Below are 18,958 nucleotides of genomic sequence, written 5' to 3'. Positions count from 1 at the left end.
AATTATGTGTAATTACAACTAACTTATTCAGTATTACTTCATATGACCATTCACACATCTGGTACTCACTGAATCGGTGCTCCCTGCTGCTCACAATGTGTGGAAGCGCATAACAGGCAGGTACAGGCAACTGGTGGTGTGACGACTTTGCAAGATCAGGTAGGTATAGTCTGTCACACGAGTATCAGTTGCACTTACCAAACATTGCTGGGGTACAATGTAATTAGTATTCAGTAACAACGTGCAGTGGCATTGCAGTGGGGTTTCATTTAGTTTGAAGTAAATCAAATGCTATTTTCAAATCACATTGCCATATTGAAACATCAAACTACGAGAATAGAAATGAGTTTCACACTTTCTTGGCTTATTCAGGCAACTGCTCCTTGTGAAATCAAAAAGCAGCGTTGGGGTAGCCTAATGGTTAAAGCATCCGCCTGTCACACTGAAGGTCCAGGTTCCATTGGCAATGTGTGAAGCCCATTTCTGATGCCCACCACCATGACTTTGCTGGACTCCCACCATGACATTGCTGAAATATTGCTACAAGCTACACAAAGCCTTACTGAAATCACGTTCGTGAGACCCATCAGGAATCCGGCCCGCACTCCTGTATATTCATTGTTTCGGTTGTCCTTCAAGACAGTAGCTCAGTCCCGCTCGGCTGTTAGCCAGCCACTAACCCCTAAGGACACTGTAGAAGCTCGAATATCATACTCTAAACGTTGCACATACGCTAAGGTAGCAACACTCTGGTCCATGATCACTTTACGGCGGTATCCTCTTTTGCCAGTTGGGCAAGTTGTTTATTTAAGGAGTCAGAGAAGCTACTTACAAAATGAAATTAATCGTTGTGCTGTGTTGTGTTGTTACCTAATGTCTGAATGTACATTTCAGGCTCGAAACGAGGCGCCAGTGGTCATCGCATCAATTCCAACGCTGTACAACATCCATACCAGGCTTTACAAATCCAGGTCCACCCATTGCCAACGTGTCGTGCCAACATCGATCTTCTTGATGCCTTCAGGAAGACGACAACAGACCAAGACTTTCTCATCCATTCCGACGGAATATGGAGAGGTGCCCAGCGACACGGTCTCCAGACAGCGTCCAAAGACATACCGTCAGTTGACCAGATTGTGAGAGGAGCTTCTCCAATATCACCTGCCATTGTTTCCAGTGCGTGCTATTGTATAAAATACTTTAGATTCTGTAGACATGGACGTGCCAGGCGTTTGCCCATTTGTAGATTAAGTGACCGAGCAATGGGTAGAGGGTGTCAGCCGCCAGATATGGAACCATTATGAAGCAGTCAAACAGAGAACAACAAGCCGCGTTGAGAGCTTCCATTCCAGACTGTCGAACGTAGCTGCAGCGAATCCCAACATATTTGCGTTCATAAACAAAGTCAAGTCGGAACAAAGTTTCCTAAACTAACAGCTGTTGAGCATCTTCGACGTAGCAAGCGAAAACACAGAGTACTAAACAAAAGACTACAGAGAGAAAGAGGCCATTTCCAAGCAGAGGGAAAGACAATGATAGAGTATGGAGGTGCAGGTTCTCATCTTGTTGGACTAGAAAGTCAAGTCTGTGTGTACCTACATCGTGGACATTGATGGTATATGATACTGTGACTTCAACATAATGCTAATGCGAAAGGTCAGTACTCTGCGAATGCCCTGATATCGTTCGCTTGAGAAATAATTTTCTGACAGTAACAAAGAAGAAGCGCGAGGAAGGGTTTGAGCCATACTGCCAGCAGTCAGTGGGTACCCGATGGGAGTGATAAGGAGTCACGTAGAAAGCTTCCTCTAGAGAATAATAGACTAATCATTCTCCATGCAAAGGCTTTCCCCCAGACTGCGACTTGGTATTCAAGGCAAAGTCCACAGATAACAATTCCTACCATTCCGAGATGAATGGTGCGGTTTTCCTCTGTTGGGTTAAAAACAAGTTGGTACCAGCTCTATCAGAGACGTCTTTTATCGTAGTGGGCAACGCCCCATACCAGGACCCCGACAGTAAAGCACCAATGGCACCGAAGCCTCAGCTTTAGGAGATCATAAACACAGACAACGGTGAACCTTTCTACAAAGATGACAGATACATAAAAAGTAAGGGTCACGATATTCTGCGACATCCATCCTATTACTGTAACATTGAAGTGATATAGGGTATTGTCAAAGGAGATTAAACTTGGCAAGACTGTGTCAACAAAGTAGCTAACGTCATTGAACAAGGTTACTGGTCTCGGGATGGCTTACAACAGGCAACTGTGGCACCACAATATACCCTTTAAGTCAAGACAAGACAGACAATTGTTAATTGTATTTTAGGCCACCGGCCCTTATACAAGAGAGTTGAATACAGCGTTGTGATGCATGTTGTAGGTATATACATTGGGACATGGCTAATTGTAGGTGCTCGTTACGACGAATAAATACATACCTAACATAGAGAGCTAGGTTACGAAGGGTGGATTCATTATTAGTTGTTAATACACTAGTAAAGGCTGTCAATGATGGTTTCGATAGATAATATTCTGGGATATAGTTGTAACGTAAATCTTCATAAAACAGACAATCAAGAGTAAAATGTGCTTCATCTTCAACTAAGGAATTACATAAAGGACAAATTCTTTCAGATTTTGGTATGGACAGTTTTCTACCTCTATTTAACATTAGGTCCAACAAGCCTGTCCTGTATTTGGCAAATATGTTTCTATTAAAGTTAAAAGTTAGTTTAGATAAATACAATTCAGGTTGTATTAAGGTTTTAAATGTTCTATATAAGTCATAACGAGAGCTACTTTCTAGATTGAAATGCCACTCCTTATAAAACATATTTACCGCTCGATCACGAAATGCTTTCAAAAACATAAAAAAGACATCCCCAGCGCCCTGGCTTATCCATGCCAGACCATGAGAAAACAGAAGATTTCTTATATGTGATGCCCAAGATGTTTTACCCATATTATCTAGATGAACCATCATAGTATACGATATTTTTGGTAGACGACTTTCAGGGATTATCAGAATTTTAAACCATTATTAAAGGCATCGTATTTGTGAATTAATATACATGGGGTGTCTCCCGCATTCACCGTAAACCATACAATTTGGAGTGGCGGGCCCAACACCTAGAGATTTTTTGCAGGCCATAAGGTGTAGTCTCTCCAAGTAATCGTAGCGTTGAAATCCCCACACTTCCGATCCAAATAATATAATGGGTTGTACTTGGGCATCAAATAGTTTGAAAAATATATTTGGAGTAAATATTCCACATTCCTGGGAAATAGATAAAATTGAAATCGTAGCTTTCTTTGCACGTCGAACCAAGTCATGGACACATTTTAAATTCATCGTATGCGAAAAGATTATTCCCAGATATTTGTATTGACAACAGCAACAGGTTTTCCGTGGAAAAACCATTCATATTTGGAAACAACTGCACATCGTGTTTGCCATTTTGCATATCATCGTAATAAAATTTGTTAATGAAAAACGAGAACAAAATCGGACTTACAATGCATCCTTGCTGTAGTCCCAATGGACAGTCAAAATAATCTGTTACACCGGACCCACATCGCACACGGGATTTTACATTTGAATACATTGCTTTTAACATGCTAAACATTTCCCACCTAACCCGGCATTACGTAAGCAATACCATAGTTTCTGTCTATCTACAGAATCGAAAGCTTTCTTAAAATCGACAAATGCTACATACATTTTGTGTTTTCGACGGGATAAGCATTTCTGAATCAGTGCATACAAAGTGAAAATATGTGCTGTTGTGGAGTATTGCTTACGAAACCCAGCTTGAGTCTCCGGAATCTTGTCCCCCATGTTTGCCCATTTAGACAGTCGACTATTTAGTATAGACATGAAGACTTTTCCGAGAATACTCGTTAGAGATATTCCCCTATAATTATCGGGATTGTTAAAGTCACCTTTCTTATGAATTGGGACAATAATAGAAGACGACCAACTGCGGGGAAATACTCCTTTTGCGAACAAACTATTAAAGCATTTACTGAGAAACGGAAGTATTTCTGTAACAGAACATTTAAGCATTTCAATAATGATACCATCAGGACCAGCTCTTTTTCCCTCATTTTAGTTGTGAAATAGCATTTGTGATTTCATCATCCGATATAGGCAAATCTAGTACAAATTCATCTACTTCATCATAGAGCCCATTAAACTCATCCGAGATTTCTAAAATTTCTTGGTCGGAGTCCGACTGATCGAGCTCTACATCATTCGAGAGAACATTCCTGAAATGGATGAGCCACTCACTTCTGGAAATTGAACTTTGTTGAGAGCGTTTAGTTTTGATGTGTCGAATTTCTTTCCAGAATTTAGACTGGCAATGCATAGAAGTATGTAGTCTATTTAGTTTATTACATTTGAGTTCATGCTTTAAGTTCCTGTAACATGTCTTATCCCTATGTGACTATCAGTGCGCTGACGTCGAAACTTTCTTAAGGCTCTACGTGCATTTCTTTTAGCCAATTCACATTCCTTGCTTAACGGATTATATTAAGGGTTGTCTTTGTACGCCTTTTTCATACATTCAGCAGATTTCATTGCCATATCAACGAGATCATCAATAGCAAAGTCGATATCGGCCTCAAGTTTAAGCAGCAAGTATTTAGAAATGTGGTACAGAATGATTCGTTCCAAAATATCTTCTCTCTATTAGTTGGTTTGTTATTAGATGCATTTGATGTATGGGTCATTTGGGGGAAACTGCACGATAACTCGAGTGGAAAATGATCTGAATCATAGTGTTCACCTATATTAAAGTGTCTAAAATATTGAAATAAGTCTTGACTATGACACGACAGGCGAGAAATCGACAGGTCTCCCGGAATAGATTTTGAGATGTCCCCCGCCGTGACTGGCTGTTCCGTTTCTGCGGTTTCAGATAACTTTTGCCCTTTCATTGAGGATAGTTTCTTAAAATAGTTTTTTGGTTGATTCCGGAAAATGTTCAATTAAAAAGAAGCTGTTGGGTATTAGTAAATGATAACCATGTATACTATCTATATTTATATGGCAATTTTGTACAATGATAAAATTTGCAATTAATCGTTCCGTTTAGTCAAACGGACTGTATGTACTTTGTGTTGTGTATGATTGTGCTTTACAGTAATTTATGTATTTCTTATATTTATGCCTTTTCATGATGCTACATATTGTGTACAGTTATGTACGTTCTGTGTTATGGTTTATGTATGCTGAACATAAAAACATAACTAACTAAATGGCTTCCTTGGCTTGGTCATCTCCCATGTCACCCCACCCACCCCCAGGCCTATGTGATTAGTTAAACGAACAAAACCCGGTCGTTCATGTCTCATAATCCTCCGACTCCTTAAATATACAACTTGCCTGACAGGGAAAAGAGGATACCACCTCAATCTTTCTAATACCGCTCAACTCAAATATTTGTTTTGATGCCTGTTTATTGTTACCATCTCATACAAAGCCCTCCAGCAAGAGAGTGAGAATTGAAACATATTGCAGCTGTTCACATACATACAGTCTCAATCACACAAGGTCACAGCAGTGACCATCAGTGAGGTATTGCCCCATGGTGATGACGACAGATGATATAACACGTCACAAACACACTCACACAACCCACTTTGCACCAATTCAACACTTAATGAGGAGGTTCTTGAAGATCAAATCTCCAACAAATGCACAATACCTTTGCATGGCACCCCTCATTAAAACACCATGGGTTACACCAACTGGGCTGCCAAGAACTCAAACAAAATCAAGTTTGATATTGGCAAGACAAATAGGAATGAAAGATTTGTTTTCAAAGAAAATAAATGATCTGACTAACACACATCATAAACGTAAACATCTTGGAATACTATTGATAATGTGTAGGACTACACAACAGATGCACTACATAAAGGTGTAAAGCCATAAATATGGACAATATGAACACAAGTCTCAGAACCAAGGTCATTGACCTTATTGATGGTATTGAAATGACATTGACAGTCTCCAACAAGCATGTACACCTACAATTACAACACCAAATGTGAAATGCATCCTCTCAAGGATGCATATCACATGTCTGCACTAATTCAGAATATACATATTTCTGGTCAATCTCCGACTGGGTGTAAAAAAATTGATAGAACCCAGAGGACAACAAAAATCAAGAAATGTTTCTGTTATTATGATTGTTGTAATATTCCTCACATTCACAAAAAACAACTTGTGTAAGAGAAGATGCAGCTGGATCGTAGGCCCGAGTGTTTATAAAGAGTGCTCTTTTCCATAAATTTCTATAAACACAAGACAAATGTGCTTACAGATTGTGCATATAAAAAGTCAAGGTAAATTGCACATTTGCAATAACAAGAAGGCGAAATCCGAGACTGTAATTGCCAGAGCAGCAGGAGGTACGTTGTATTGGTAGGACCCCAGCAGTCCCCTGTGCTTGTGGGCAAGAACAGCGTCGAAGTATCCTTCAAGCTACTGTGGCCTACCGGGAAAAACTCCCGAAAAATCCCCAGATCTTCCACGAACATATAAATTACAATAGTAAAATAGTCATATGATAAAATTATTCATTTATAAAAAAATTTGCAAATACAACAACTTTAAAACTTCAGTTTCTTAGGTTGCTCCCATGTGAATTCTGGCCGACCAAAATGTCCATAGCAAGCGGTCTTCTGGTACACGGGCTTACGCAGGTCCAACTCCCTGAAAGAAAGAAATGATACACAATGTAATGACTGAGTAATTTTATGCCTCTTTTACCAATAACACAAAGGTGGACACCAGGGCCAGGACCAGGACAACAGCCTTTTCTCGACGTTTAGAAGGGAAAGATTTAACAGTCATTCTATCTACTGGCATGTAACGCAGGAATATTAAAGTTTCTCTGGCAAATGACACAATAATATGGATCAAAATTATACAAGGGTATAACACATCAGCACAGTATCTAAAGCATGTAGTTAAGCATTTTAGAGAGGAAAACCTACTTGACAATTTTGCCAGGTCGGAGGTCAAAGTTGTTTTTGACGATCTCCAGAAGCTCTGCTTCTGACTTCACCGATGTGCCATAGCTGAATACTGTGATGGACAAGGGTTCAGCAATACCGATGGCATAAGACACCTGAATACAACACAGGAAATTAGGTACTTAACTGCAAGCTTTTCAAATCAAGAAAACACACACTTCAACAATCATACTAAACTTTCAAATTTCGTCTGAGCTAGTATACTCAAACTTGTTAAGGTACAGTGAAAGAAACTGAAGAGTAGCATGAATTAGAGTCAATATTCCAGCTATAACAGAGAGGTTGACTAGTTGCTTTAACCACTTTCTACCCTCTCCCCACCTTCCCAGTCTCCTGAAATCAAAGATATACGGAACATCTGCCAAAAGGAGGCTTTCTCACCTGAATAAGAACACGTTTGCAGAGTCCTGCTTTGACCAATGACTTGGCGACCCATCGTGCAGCATACGCTGCAGATCTGTCCACTTTTGAGAAGTCCTTGCCTGAGAAGGCCCCTCCACCGTGAGCTCCCCATCCGCCATATGTGTCCACAATAATCTTCCTGCCGGTCAGACCTGCATCGCCCTGGCATCAACAGTTATCATGTGGTTACATCTGTACTGTACTTTATCTTCATACAACTGTATACAAATAATTTACTAAATACAGCTTAATATTTACTACACAGTCTTAACAGCAAAAAAATAATTGCAACTCAAAAGCATGACTTGATTTTCAATGCTGCCCACTAACACTGTAATAGGCGAATTATTATGGTTCGATGGTGCATTTAACAATATTCAAGCAATATCATAGCTGGGGGACAACAGAAATGGGCTTCACACATGCTACCCATATAGGGAATTGAACCCTGGTCTGGCAGACACTTTAACCATTAGGCTTCCAGAAAACATACTGATATGAACAAGTAGCAATAGTACCATACTCTTTCTGCATACCTCACATAACGGATACTTGGCAACAATAACTGAAAGATATATCAGTGGATACACACTGAATTGAGCTGCTATGTGGAAAGACTATTTGATGAAAGTGTAACTACATTTAAATTTGCTCGGAGACCACTAAGTGGTATCACTGGAGGGTTGTTTCCACAACTGCACTGTCTATAGACAGAGCTCAGTCAACTCTTACCTGTGGTCCTCCAATGATAAATCTACCAGATGGCTGTAGATGGTAGATGGTTTGGCTGTCAGCAAGTTTGTTTGGAATGACCCGGTCGCAAACCTTCTCTCTGAGATCTTTACGGAGTTTCTCCAGTGTGATGGTTTCGTCATGCTGGACGGAGATCACAACTGTGTGTACTCTGATGGGAACAGCTGCACCTTTAACATACTTGTACTCAATGGTCACCTGAAACAGTTATGACAACACATTTATACTCCAAGTCACCTGAATCAACAGTATCAACCAGGGAAGAAACCCACCCATAAATGAGTGAATATTATGTTACACAGTAGAAACTAATGCCATTACTTTTAACTACCATCTTCTCACTTGGGATCATATTACTTTTTCTTTTGTTAACATAATTTCTTTTCATTTTTAAGATGATAAATATATGCATGACTTTGAAATTGGATATCAGTGATTTCATATTTTAAAAATATTTGTGGTTATATATTGTGTGACACATGTGGTATTGTCAGTCCATGATGTATCAAAAGATACCAGGCATTTGTTGGATCCACGGCACATACCTGTACTTTGGAGTCTGGACGAGCCCATGCCATTTCGCCGGATCGGCGCAGTTGAGCAATGCGGGCATTGAGCTGATGAGATAGCACCAAGGTGAGGGGCATACACTCCTCTGACTCATCTGTGGCATAGCCGAACATCAAACCCTGAAACAAGCAAACAAGCACCACAAGTCACCATCAGGTCCAACCAGTGGCAGGCCAGCAACACCATAGTCAGCTGAAACTTGTACACAGTTACACACTGACTAGTGCTGAAATTGGGATACTTCAGGAACTTGTGTGGTATGAAACCCTTATCCCTGGCCAGACAAACTAAGGGCACATTATTATTTTAGGGTTTACAACTTCTATATTTTAACAATAAAGACATTTCGGTATAGGTTCTTATGCCGTTTTCAAGCATATGGCTGAAAACAGTTTAAAAAGCTTTATGGAAATGTTGATCATCTACTAAGTTGTGTCATCTCTATGCCAGCAGCTTCAAGAAAGCCAGTGAAACAAGTATTATTTTGTAAAAGAATGGCTTCTTATTCATTGGTCCAGTATCAACTTAACTCTACTAAGCCAGAATAATAACCATAGCAACCTGAACAGAAAAATCTGCTTTCAAATTGAATTTTTACCAATACAATCCATTTTAGCGGGAAAAATATTTTCTATATCCAGCTGCAACTACACAAATATCTTCAAGTGTAGATTCAGGGGAGATAACTGTTGACATACCTGATCTCCAGCACCAATGTCCTCATCATTTCTGGCAACATGAACACCTTGTGCGATATCTGGACTTTGTTCTTCTAAAGCGATCAATACATTGCAGGTCTTGTAGTCAAATCCTGAAGAACAGAGACGTATTCTGGGCTTGTTTCAAGGTTCGAGCAGTGATCGTCATTAAAACCTGTTAACATGTCTTACTGAATGATACCAGGTGAAGGTTTTGTAGTGAAACTATTCCCTTGTAATACAAACAGCATTCAGTTTCTGCTCAGTTTCTGAAGAGCAATGGCCTACCTTTTGAAGAATCATCATAGCCAATTTGCTGAATTGTGTTTCTGATGACTTTCTGGTAGTCAACATGAGCGTTGGATGTGATTTCTCCAGCAACCAGAATCATGCCAGTTTTGGCAACAGTCTCGCATGCTACCTTAGCATTGGGGTCCTGTTTCAAGTGTGCGTCCAAGATAGCATCAGAGATCTGGTCACATATTTTGTCTGCAAAGCAAAATGTTGTCATTAAGTATACACAGAAAATAAACAATGTCTTACTTCACTGATTATAAAATAAGGGTTCAAAAATCCAATTGCCCGATGCCCGGGACAAGTCAGTTTTCATTTTGGGCAATCAAATAATAGCATCTTACTTGTGCGTGGGTTACTAGATATTTTTCACTTACGGTTTCAAACTGCAAATAACCTTGGATGTCAATTCATATCAACTGATGCCTTGATGTAGCTATTAAATTTTGCATTTATAATAAAGTAGAGTTATTGTTCTTTGAAATTTATCACCCTTCAATAAATAGTCACGTTAACATTAACATCAAACTTTGGGTCATAAAATCAGAGCAAGTGGAAAATTAAGCAGGACAAGTTCCCTTCTGGAAGTCATTTGCCCTGTGGCAAGTGGCTTTTAAAAAAAACTTTGAACCCTGTTAAACAGGGCCAATAGTTTTAATAACAGCTGAATATCAAACATTTACATTCTTACAAAGTCAAGCTGAGATTTACTCTTGTTTCATGTTATTTCTTCAAAAACTCAGCTTTATAACATAGCCTATCATTATTTGTATTAATTAATACAAGTTTGAAATATGTCACCAGTCACTTAAATTGAGTGATCATTTCAGAACAGGACTGACCCTAGATATGGGTAATGAAATGTTGACATATTTGGCTAAAATCAGACAGAAGTGTTTGTCTAAACAGATCCATCATTTCACGGCTGGACATGACATGAGTGAAATATACCAGTCAGTGAACAAGTACAACCTTCTCCAGTTTGGTTCAAACCAGTCAAAATATCTCCACGTTTCCTAATGTTAATTAATGTGTCCTGTTGTATGGCATACACAATTCTTATCTCTAACCTGCAACACAGGAAAGAAATCGGCACGTTATTTAAAGTAACATTACGTCAAATAGGATATTGAAAATGGGTCAATGTATTTTACAGTGATAAAAGAATGATTATCTAATTTAGGGGTATAGTGACAATGATGAACATGCGTAGACCAAATATTTGGGGAATGAACATTTGGTAATCCACTGAGGTTATCCTGGAGAGAGTTTCATCAGACATCACTGACACTGCTTGGTACAATGCCTGGTCTGTGTCAATATGCTGACCTACACTTTGTCTCAGGTAGTTACTTAAATACTGTGAAAATGTGAAAATGTGAAAATGTGAAAAAAAAACCAAAAAAAACCTTGCAGATATAAAATCTTTACATTACACTGAAAAAATATATACATTTCGAATCTTGCAATGTAGTAACGCAAAAGCACTTCACCACAAAAAGTCTTTTCTTGATCATTAGCTTAAACCAAAATATATCCGTACTTTCTTCGATTAAAAAAAAACCAAAACGGAGAGTACCTTTAACTTTGTTAACATATCCAATTCCAGAAAAGAGGGCCACTAACTTACAAACGCCAGTATAATACCAGCAAAAACTTGCAACAGTCAGACTGAAAGGGTACACAATACAGTTTACCATCTCTTGTACATGTGATGGGTACTTATGGCACCAGTTAGTGAAGTGCTTCAACCTATCTAATTCAGTCACCTTGACAAGCCTGTTCAAAAGTTATCTTAAATTAGTCACGCTAGCCTAACGTTGAGTATATGACAATTATATATTGAGAGAGTTGCATGCTCTATTCACACAAAATGAAGTCTTGATATGTGTCTATACATACAACATACACTTGAAGGAATACAGAAGTAATGCCATTAAGGGGGGGACCTTTAGAATTCTGCACAAATACTTGTGAAGACAATGTATGCCATAATACATGTCACTCAGACCTGCAGATACGATGTTGATCAAGACTGAGCTTGGACCACACTGTGTTTAAACTGAGTTCACATTTAGCTGGTCACCTCTGAAGGTCTCTAAAAAGATGAAATAAGGTGAAAAACACTTGTGAATGTTACTGTGATGCTGTAACTTTCTTTGTCACTGGACACTGATCATGCCATTTACCGAGTATTGAGTAACAAACCAAAATGGTGCAAGCTGAAGACAGCCTGAAGCTTGACACTGAATTTACAAGTACACATGACTGACAACAGAAACAAAAACGGTTGAGATTATTTGTAAAAATAATGACAAGAATACAGAAGGAATACACATAATATAAATCGGCTTTAGAATGTTTGCTGAACAAAAGTATCTTTTGAAAATGGGTTAGGTTGAAGTTAAATGACAGTATTGCCCAACTTAACGCAAAGCCATCTTTCATTAGTAAACAAGTACACACTTAACTGACAGTCTTTTGCATAATAGCATGGGGACAGACTTTGTGCTGCAGAATTCTGTAGGTGTGATAGATTGTTTTGTCAAAATCATTTGACAGTTAAAGAATGCATCATTCCCAAACAGGATCCCTGCATTATTAACGCTACATCATGCTTACCCTCTGCTAACTACAGCTGTCAATTACTTGAAGCCAAAGTCAAAACAAAATCGTCTGCCAACACCTTTCAAGTAAAGTCGGCCAGTGCCAAAATTCTGAACGCACTTCGCCAAGAAAAGATGTTGTTCGGATCGATTATACTATCTACTCTTAATGGATGCTGTCATAATTGCAGACGTTTTTAGTACGAAGAACATTTTCAGGAAATGAATTAGAACAGTGCGTCTCAAGACCATGTGCGTTTCTGAGGTAAAACAATCGGAACAAGTACCTGGATGTCCCTCCCCTACAGATTCCGATGAAAAGAGGAATGTTCCAATGTCATCCTGACTGCATTCTTCTGCATAATGTTGGTTAATATTTTTGTAGTGATCACCATTCATGATTGCCAGATGAGGCTGTAGTGCTTTTCTCCCTGATAACTGGGTGGAAAAGAGGTCGAGTCTGTGTGCGAGTTTCAATTTATAGACCTTCGCATTACCATGTGACGGCGTTTGGCGTCTTTGATTGGCACATCGCCCTAATGGCAGCCATTAGACTCACCCACAATGAGGGTACAGACAGTGTTTGTACATAGCAATAACAAAACTGAAGTATATGGTGGTGTGTTATATATTTTGGCAGTTAGCACATATTGTCACTATTGCCAATGCTCAATTAGACCACATTCTCTAGAATGTCAGTGCAAGGTGATGCCAATGAGCCGTGACGGACGAGTCCATTGTGAAGATGTAAACAACGAGAAGTGTGAGAGTGACATGGAGCAATGTAAGACCAACAGTAATCCTATTGTTATCTAAGCAATACTGACTACCGCTATTTGGCATTGTGAAAACAACCCTGTAAATGCATTTTGACAGAATAATGGCAACCCTTACTGAACTACAACATGCCTATGAGACTTATTTCAACGCCTACGGCTTGGAGTGATTGTCCACTCCCTTCGTAGTCATGCGTGTTCTCGCCTAACTGGGCGTTACAGAGACCCAATTTCCTTTGTAGGCTGTTTGGGATTACGATATTTAAAAGACACATAATCACTATCTGACATATGTATTCTTAATGACAGATGAACAGCCGAAACCTTAAAGTGTGAGTTTTTGTTGCATTTTCACGATTTCGTCATGACATGTTTACGATTCCGTGACATAGACAAGATAACTTATTGAGGCGCCAGTATAATGCCTGCAGCTAGTTTGAGACATCTCACAAGATGCCCAGACCAGCGCCTAGTATCTAAAAAGGCTAGAGGGCAGTTTAACGGGCACCCTACACGGGGACTGCTGAGCGCATGCTAATAAGCGCACTGTTGTATCCTTAGCCCATGGGCACCCCCCTTCTAGATCCTTAGCCCTTGGGCACCCCCTTCTAGATCCTTAGCCCATGGGCACCCTTCTAGATCCTTAGGGTTAGTGAGTAAAGGTTAGGGTTGGCTTACCTTTGGTGTGAGTATATCCATCCGAGAAAGGTTGGAAAAAGTGCAACGGGTAAAGTGCACTACTCCCTCTAAAAATATGAGATATTGATAGAAACAAACCAAATTTAAGCTGGATGTGGAAAATCATTTAAAATTGTAGCAAAGCAGTTAGGGCAAAACAGGTACAGGAAAATTAATGTTTTTGAGACATGTGGAGCTGGCACTGGGCTAGTTGACACTGCACTGATATCTGCTTGTTTTACAATTTAGCCTGAGTCTGTGAAACCAAAATAAATCAGGTTAAATCTTACTTCTAAGGACTGGTGAACTGGTCATTTATCGCTTGATGGCCAAGTTACATGGACTGATTTCATTACTAACACATTTTGTTGACTCCATACCTTATGCGACATATGTTTCATTTAATTACATATGACATCACCATACTTCTGTTTTTCTATGTAACAAACAGTTGTTAACTTGCATGATAATGCATATGATGTTCTGACTTAAAATTCTAGATTCGGCATGCTAGAAGTTGGTGAGTCAAAAATAAGACATACAATGTTATGGATGACAACTACTTGTTGATTGCATAGAGCGACGTTTCTATACAGATTCTTGCACCATTATCAAACTAAATAAATTTAAAATTGCAGGCTTCTTTCAGAAAACTTACTAAGTCGAACTGCCCCTTATACAAATACCCCAGCAAATTGGTCAAATTGCCCTGTGTTTTTGGTCAAATAGCTTCATGGCGGTAGTCAGAATGCCCCAATTTATTTAATATGATGAAATATATGCCATGAATGCTTGCTTTGTCAACTTATATTCTGCATATAATAGTTATTAGGAAGTAATATTTCTGATGATGTCATAGTGTTGTGACATCATCAAGTTCATGATGTTATAGCATTGTCAGGGCATTGTGCCCTGCCAAAATGATATCTCTTATAATATAAGGGTAACACTATTTTTCAGGGCATTATCATTTGCAGAAGCCCGAGGTCTTTCATTAACTGCCCGACGAAGGAGCTAAAATGAATAGAATTTTTATTAAAATAGGAATACAAACAGCGGCATCAGTTTAGAAGCATTTACTGCCAACAACAAAACGACGGAGGTCACTGACACACATTTTACAAATATAGTCACGACATAGAACAACACAGATGACGTTACTATTGAGAGTGACGACATTCAACCTTGACCTTTGCTCATACTACCAGCCGCCATTGTTTTCAGTGATCAACAACGTTAGACTTCAAGTCGATATTTTTATTGCTGTATGTTGTAATTTATGGTACAATTGTTATGGTTGGCACAGGCAGGAAAGTGCATAATGGCACAGGCACATGTGACGAATGTGATCCATATATATGGTCAATAATGAACCGAAGTTCAACTGAGCGGTAGGTGATTGAACTTCAACATCTGACCTACTTATGACGTCACCTAACAACGGGCTTGATAATGGCCCGTCGTCAAGCATTTTGTGGGCATTATCAAGTTACAGTGGCCCGCTCATTTCTGATACCGCGCTGTCGTTTTAATGATAATTCTATCCATTTTAGCTATAAATAAGGGTAATGCTATTTTTGAGGGCATTATCATTTGCAGAAGCCCGAGGTCTTTCATTATCTGCCTGATGAAGGAGGGCAGATGAAAAGACCGAGAGCTCCTGCAATGATAATGCCCTTAAAAATAGGGTTACTGCTATTGTAGCTAAAGTGAATAAAATTTTTAATAAAATAAGAAGAAAAACAACGGCATTGGTTTAGAAGCATTTACTGCTCACAACAAATGATGGAGGTCATGGACACACTTTTTACAAATATAGACACGTCATAGAACAACACAGATGATGTCACTATTGAGAGTGACAACATTTGACCTTGACCTTTGCCCATACTACCAGCTGCCATTGTTTTCAGTGCTCAACAATGTTAGACTTCAAGTCGATATTTTCATTGCTGTATGTTATAGTACAATTGTTATGGTTGGGACAGGCAAGAAAGTGCATAATGGCACAGGCACATGTGATGAACGTGAACCAGATATATCGTCAATAATGAACCCAACAGCTGAGCTACTTGTGACGTCACCTAACAACGGGCATGATAATGGCCCGTTGTCAAGCATTTTGCGGGCATTACCAAGTTACAGTGGTCCGCTCATTTCTTGTAACATGTGGGCGTTTTAATGATAATTCTATCCATTTTAGCTATAATAGGAGATATTGTCTGATCTCACGCAAGTGATATCTCCTGTGGAACACAATTTTGGATGATAAATAGAGAATCTCACCGAAGTGTCTACTGATATCAAATATATCAGCACAAGTTGATAAAGTAACACATATCTGAGGCTTAATGATATTTAGATGATAAATAAAGTTACAAGTCTTTCTTTCATTATCAATTTTTCTTGTCTGTGGTGGGATGGTCCATGGATGGTGGTCACTTGTGATAGACGTTAAACAAAAATTTCATCCTCCTTGTACTGTACCCACAGAGCAGATGTCTGTGGTCGGATAGGACGGTCAGGCTCGCTGTCTTGGTTAACACATGTCATCATATCCCAATTGTGTAGAAAAATGCTCATGATGTTGATCACTGAAATTCTCTGATCCAGACTTGATTATTCACAGACTGCTGCCATAAGGCTGGAATATTGATGAGTGCGGCATGAAACTGAACTTACTCATTTACTCTCTTGGATTGCGTTCAGGGTCTTAAGCAGTCATGGTTCTCATCTTGTAGCTGTTCTGTCTTCTTCCTGTCTATAACTCTCGACGATGATGATGATGATGATGATGATGATGATGATGATGATGATGCAAGACACTTGATATGTGTGTGCAACTTCTTCATTATTTACGCACAATGTTTCTGGGCTAATTCTTGCCCCTCCATCAGGTGAATGACAGTATATAGTTAAGAGGTATACATATAGTATGTACAGGAAGCCACGGAGATGCTTTTACAAAGGTATGTATGGTATACACATTAAGCCACAGTGAAACAGCCAGTTGTGCTCACTGATCAGGACATAATTTTTCATGTCAAAGGCTTTGGACTTTTGGTGTTTATAATCGCAGGCTGTAGAAGGCACATTGTTGCATGTTAATTAATAATAATAAATGGACAACAAACATTCAATCCTTATCAAGTGATAAAGTGCACTTTTTGCATCGCATCACTCCAAACTAGCATCACTGCACCATTCTAGTCTGCCCCCTTGTAATACACCCATGGGAATTAACATGGTGATTTTTGTCGGCTGTCATTGTCGTGGAGTTTCCTACACCCAGTTTCATGGCTTGTAGTTGCTTCAGTTGGCTAACATCACTGGTGGAAACATTAGGTGTAACATTTTGGCTGAAAAAAAATGCCTCAGCTGGACTCACAGACGTACCAATGTTACTGAGCCTCCGTCCAAAGTACTACAATTCATCCATAGAAGGTTACTTGTCATGTCAGCTTGTTCCTGCACTGAGTAGTACTCTTGGAGTACTAGGAGTAAATTAGTGAGGTTCATATTGTCCCACATTGTTTATAATAGTTAGGTATTTAAGTGAAATAATGAAGGGAAGATGTTTTACCTGAATGATCTTTTTATCATTTGTTTTGTTGGTAATATGTATCTTACAGTGGGGCTTAACACTTAATAAACTAACAAGCAAAAGAAACATCACTTTTTAATTAACGTTTTCTCAGTCTCAGGCAAGTAAAATGTTTCCAGAAAACATTAGCCAACACACATTCTGTGGTGGAACAGAAAGGCCATGATAGTGAATTTTGTGGTGGCATAAGAAATTTCAAAAACAGCACAGAGGGACTTTAGTGAAAATACCGATGCACAATGTTGCATGAATACAGATGTAGAACAGTGCAACCATGCAGTATTAAAAAGAACATCACAGAAATGCTGATACTTTCACAAGCTGAAACTAGCAAAGCCATTTGTATGGCAGAAATGGGGCATCACAATGTCACATTGCAAGAGTCTTCAGTCGCAGCCAAGCTACCATCAGCCACATGTTGAGCCATTCCCTAAAAGCAGGCCGGACATGACACCTGCGGAACAGATTTGTTAAGGCGATGTCAGTGACGACAGCCTTGGGACACCACAGCAGACAAACCATTCTATGACGACTTACTTTGGCTTGTATCAGAGCTCACTGTCCCTTTCGTGTGAATGACTTTGACCAGTCAACACAGGCTAAAGTGGGCTTGGAACTGTATATTGGTGGCAGCCACATGACTGGGAGAGAGTTCTGTATACAGACAAGAGTTGATTAAACATGTTCCAAAATGATAGTTGAGTTTGTGTTTATGGACGTAGGGGTGAGCAACTGGCACCAAACTGTGTCCAAGAGGTGCATCCTTTTGGTTGGTGAAGTGCAATGGTATGGTGCTATGTTGGTGGTCAGCAGAAAGCACAACTTGTCATCCTTTATGGAAATGTGGCTGCTCTGAGGTACAGAGAAAAGTCTTGAAACCAGCTGTGTTACCATTTGTGTATCAACAGCTGAGTGGTTAGATCTTGTAACAGGACAATGTACGTCCGCATACTGCCAGGGTCGTACAAGACTACCTCAAGAGCGTGAACTTCAATGTATTGCCCTGGCCAACATGATCTCATAGAGCATCTGTGGGATCATCTTGACAGACAGTTGAAACAACGGCAACCACCAGCAAATCGACAGCAGCTTGAACAAGTTCCCATGAATCTGTGGCACAGAATTCCTGCTGACGTCAGTGACTAACATCATCCATGAGAAGACATGTTTTGGCATGTATTGATTGAAGGGGTCATCACATGCTACTGAAGGCTTGGAAATTCCATATTGTGACTTGGAACACATCTTCCGAATGATCTGTGATTGGATTACATTTTTTACCCCAGTTCTCTTGTGCTTGATTCCATTACCAGATTATTATCTTTTGGACATTGGTGATTCTGTTTCTTGTTTGGTAAATGGTTAAATGTTGTATAATAATCAATATTTCTATCATACGTGTCTTGATGTCTTTATTTTTAGCCACAACAACAGGTGATAATTTTTTTCAGTCCATGAGTTTGGTTTAATTTAGTTAGAATTGGTTTAATAGTTAAAGGTCATATGCAATAAAAAAATCA

At 39.3% G+C, this 18,958-nt stretch overlaps 2 protein-coding genes across 2 annotated transcripts in view; one reads left to right on the top strand and one right to left on the bottom strand.

Moving 5' to 3' along the window:
- Positions 1–5,452: 5,452 nt before the first annotated feature.
- LOC137285123 (S-adenosylmethionine synthase-like) lies at positions 5,453–12,946 on the bottom strand. Its single transcript, XM_067817343.1, has 8 exons — positions 12,668–12,946; positions 9,769–9,969; positions 9,481–9,593; positions 8,758–8,901; positions 8,192–8,410; positions 7,439–7,621; positions 7,019–7,152; positions 5,453–6,734 (listed from the first exon to the last, which is right to left on the bottom strand). The coding sequence occupies exons 1-8, from the start codon at positions 12,777–12,779 to the stop codon at positions 6,632–6,634; spliced, it is 1,209 nt and encodes a 402-aa protein (XP_067673444.1). The 5' UTR covers positions 12,780–12,946; the 3' UTR covers positions 5,453–6,631.
- Positions 12,947–13,074: 128 nt separating this feature from the next.
- LOC137285122 (UBX domain-containing protein 8-like) overlaps positions 13,075–18,958 on the top strand; it is a 47,423-nt gene continuing 41,539 nt past the window's right edge. Inside the window, exon 1 of the mRNA XM_067817342.1 lies at positions 13,075–13,164. Coding sequence (XP_067673443.1) covers positions 13,089–13,164 — 76 coding nt within the window. The 5' untranslated portion in view covers positions 13,075–13,088. The remainder of the gene's footprint in view (positions 13,165–18,958) is intronic.

The sequence above is a fragment of the Haliotis asinina genome, chromosome 5 (genome assembly GCF_037392515.1).
Source record: "Haliotis asinina isolate JCU_RB_2024 chromosome 5, JCU_Hal_asi_v2, whole genome shotgun sequence".
In the NCBI taxonomy this organism is placed as follows: domain Eukaryota; kingdom Metazoa; phylum Mollusca; class Gastropoda; order Lepetellida; family Haliotidae; genus Haliotis; species Haliotis asinina.
Note: the sequence above shows the minus strand (reverse complement) of the source record. Positions and strands in the feature narration are given on the sequence as shown.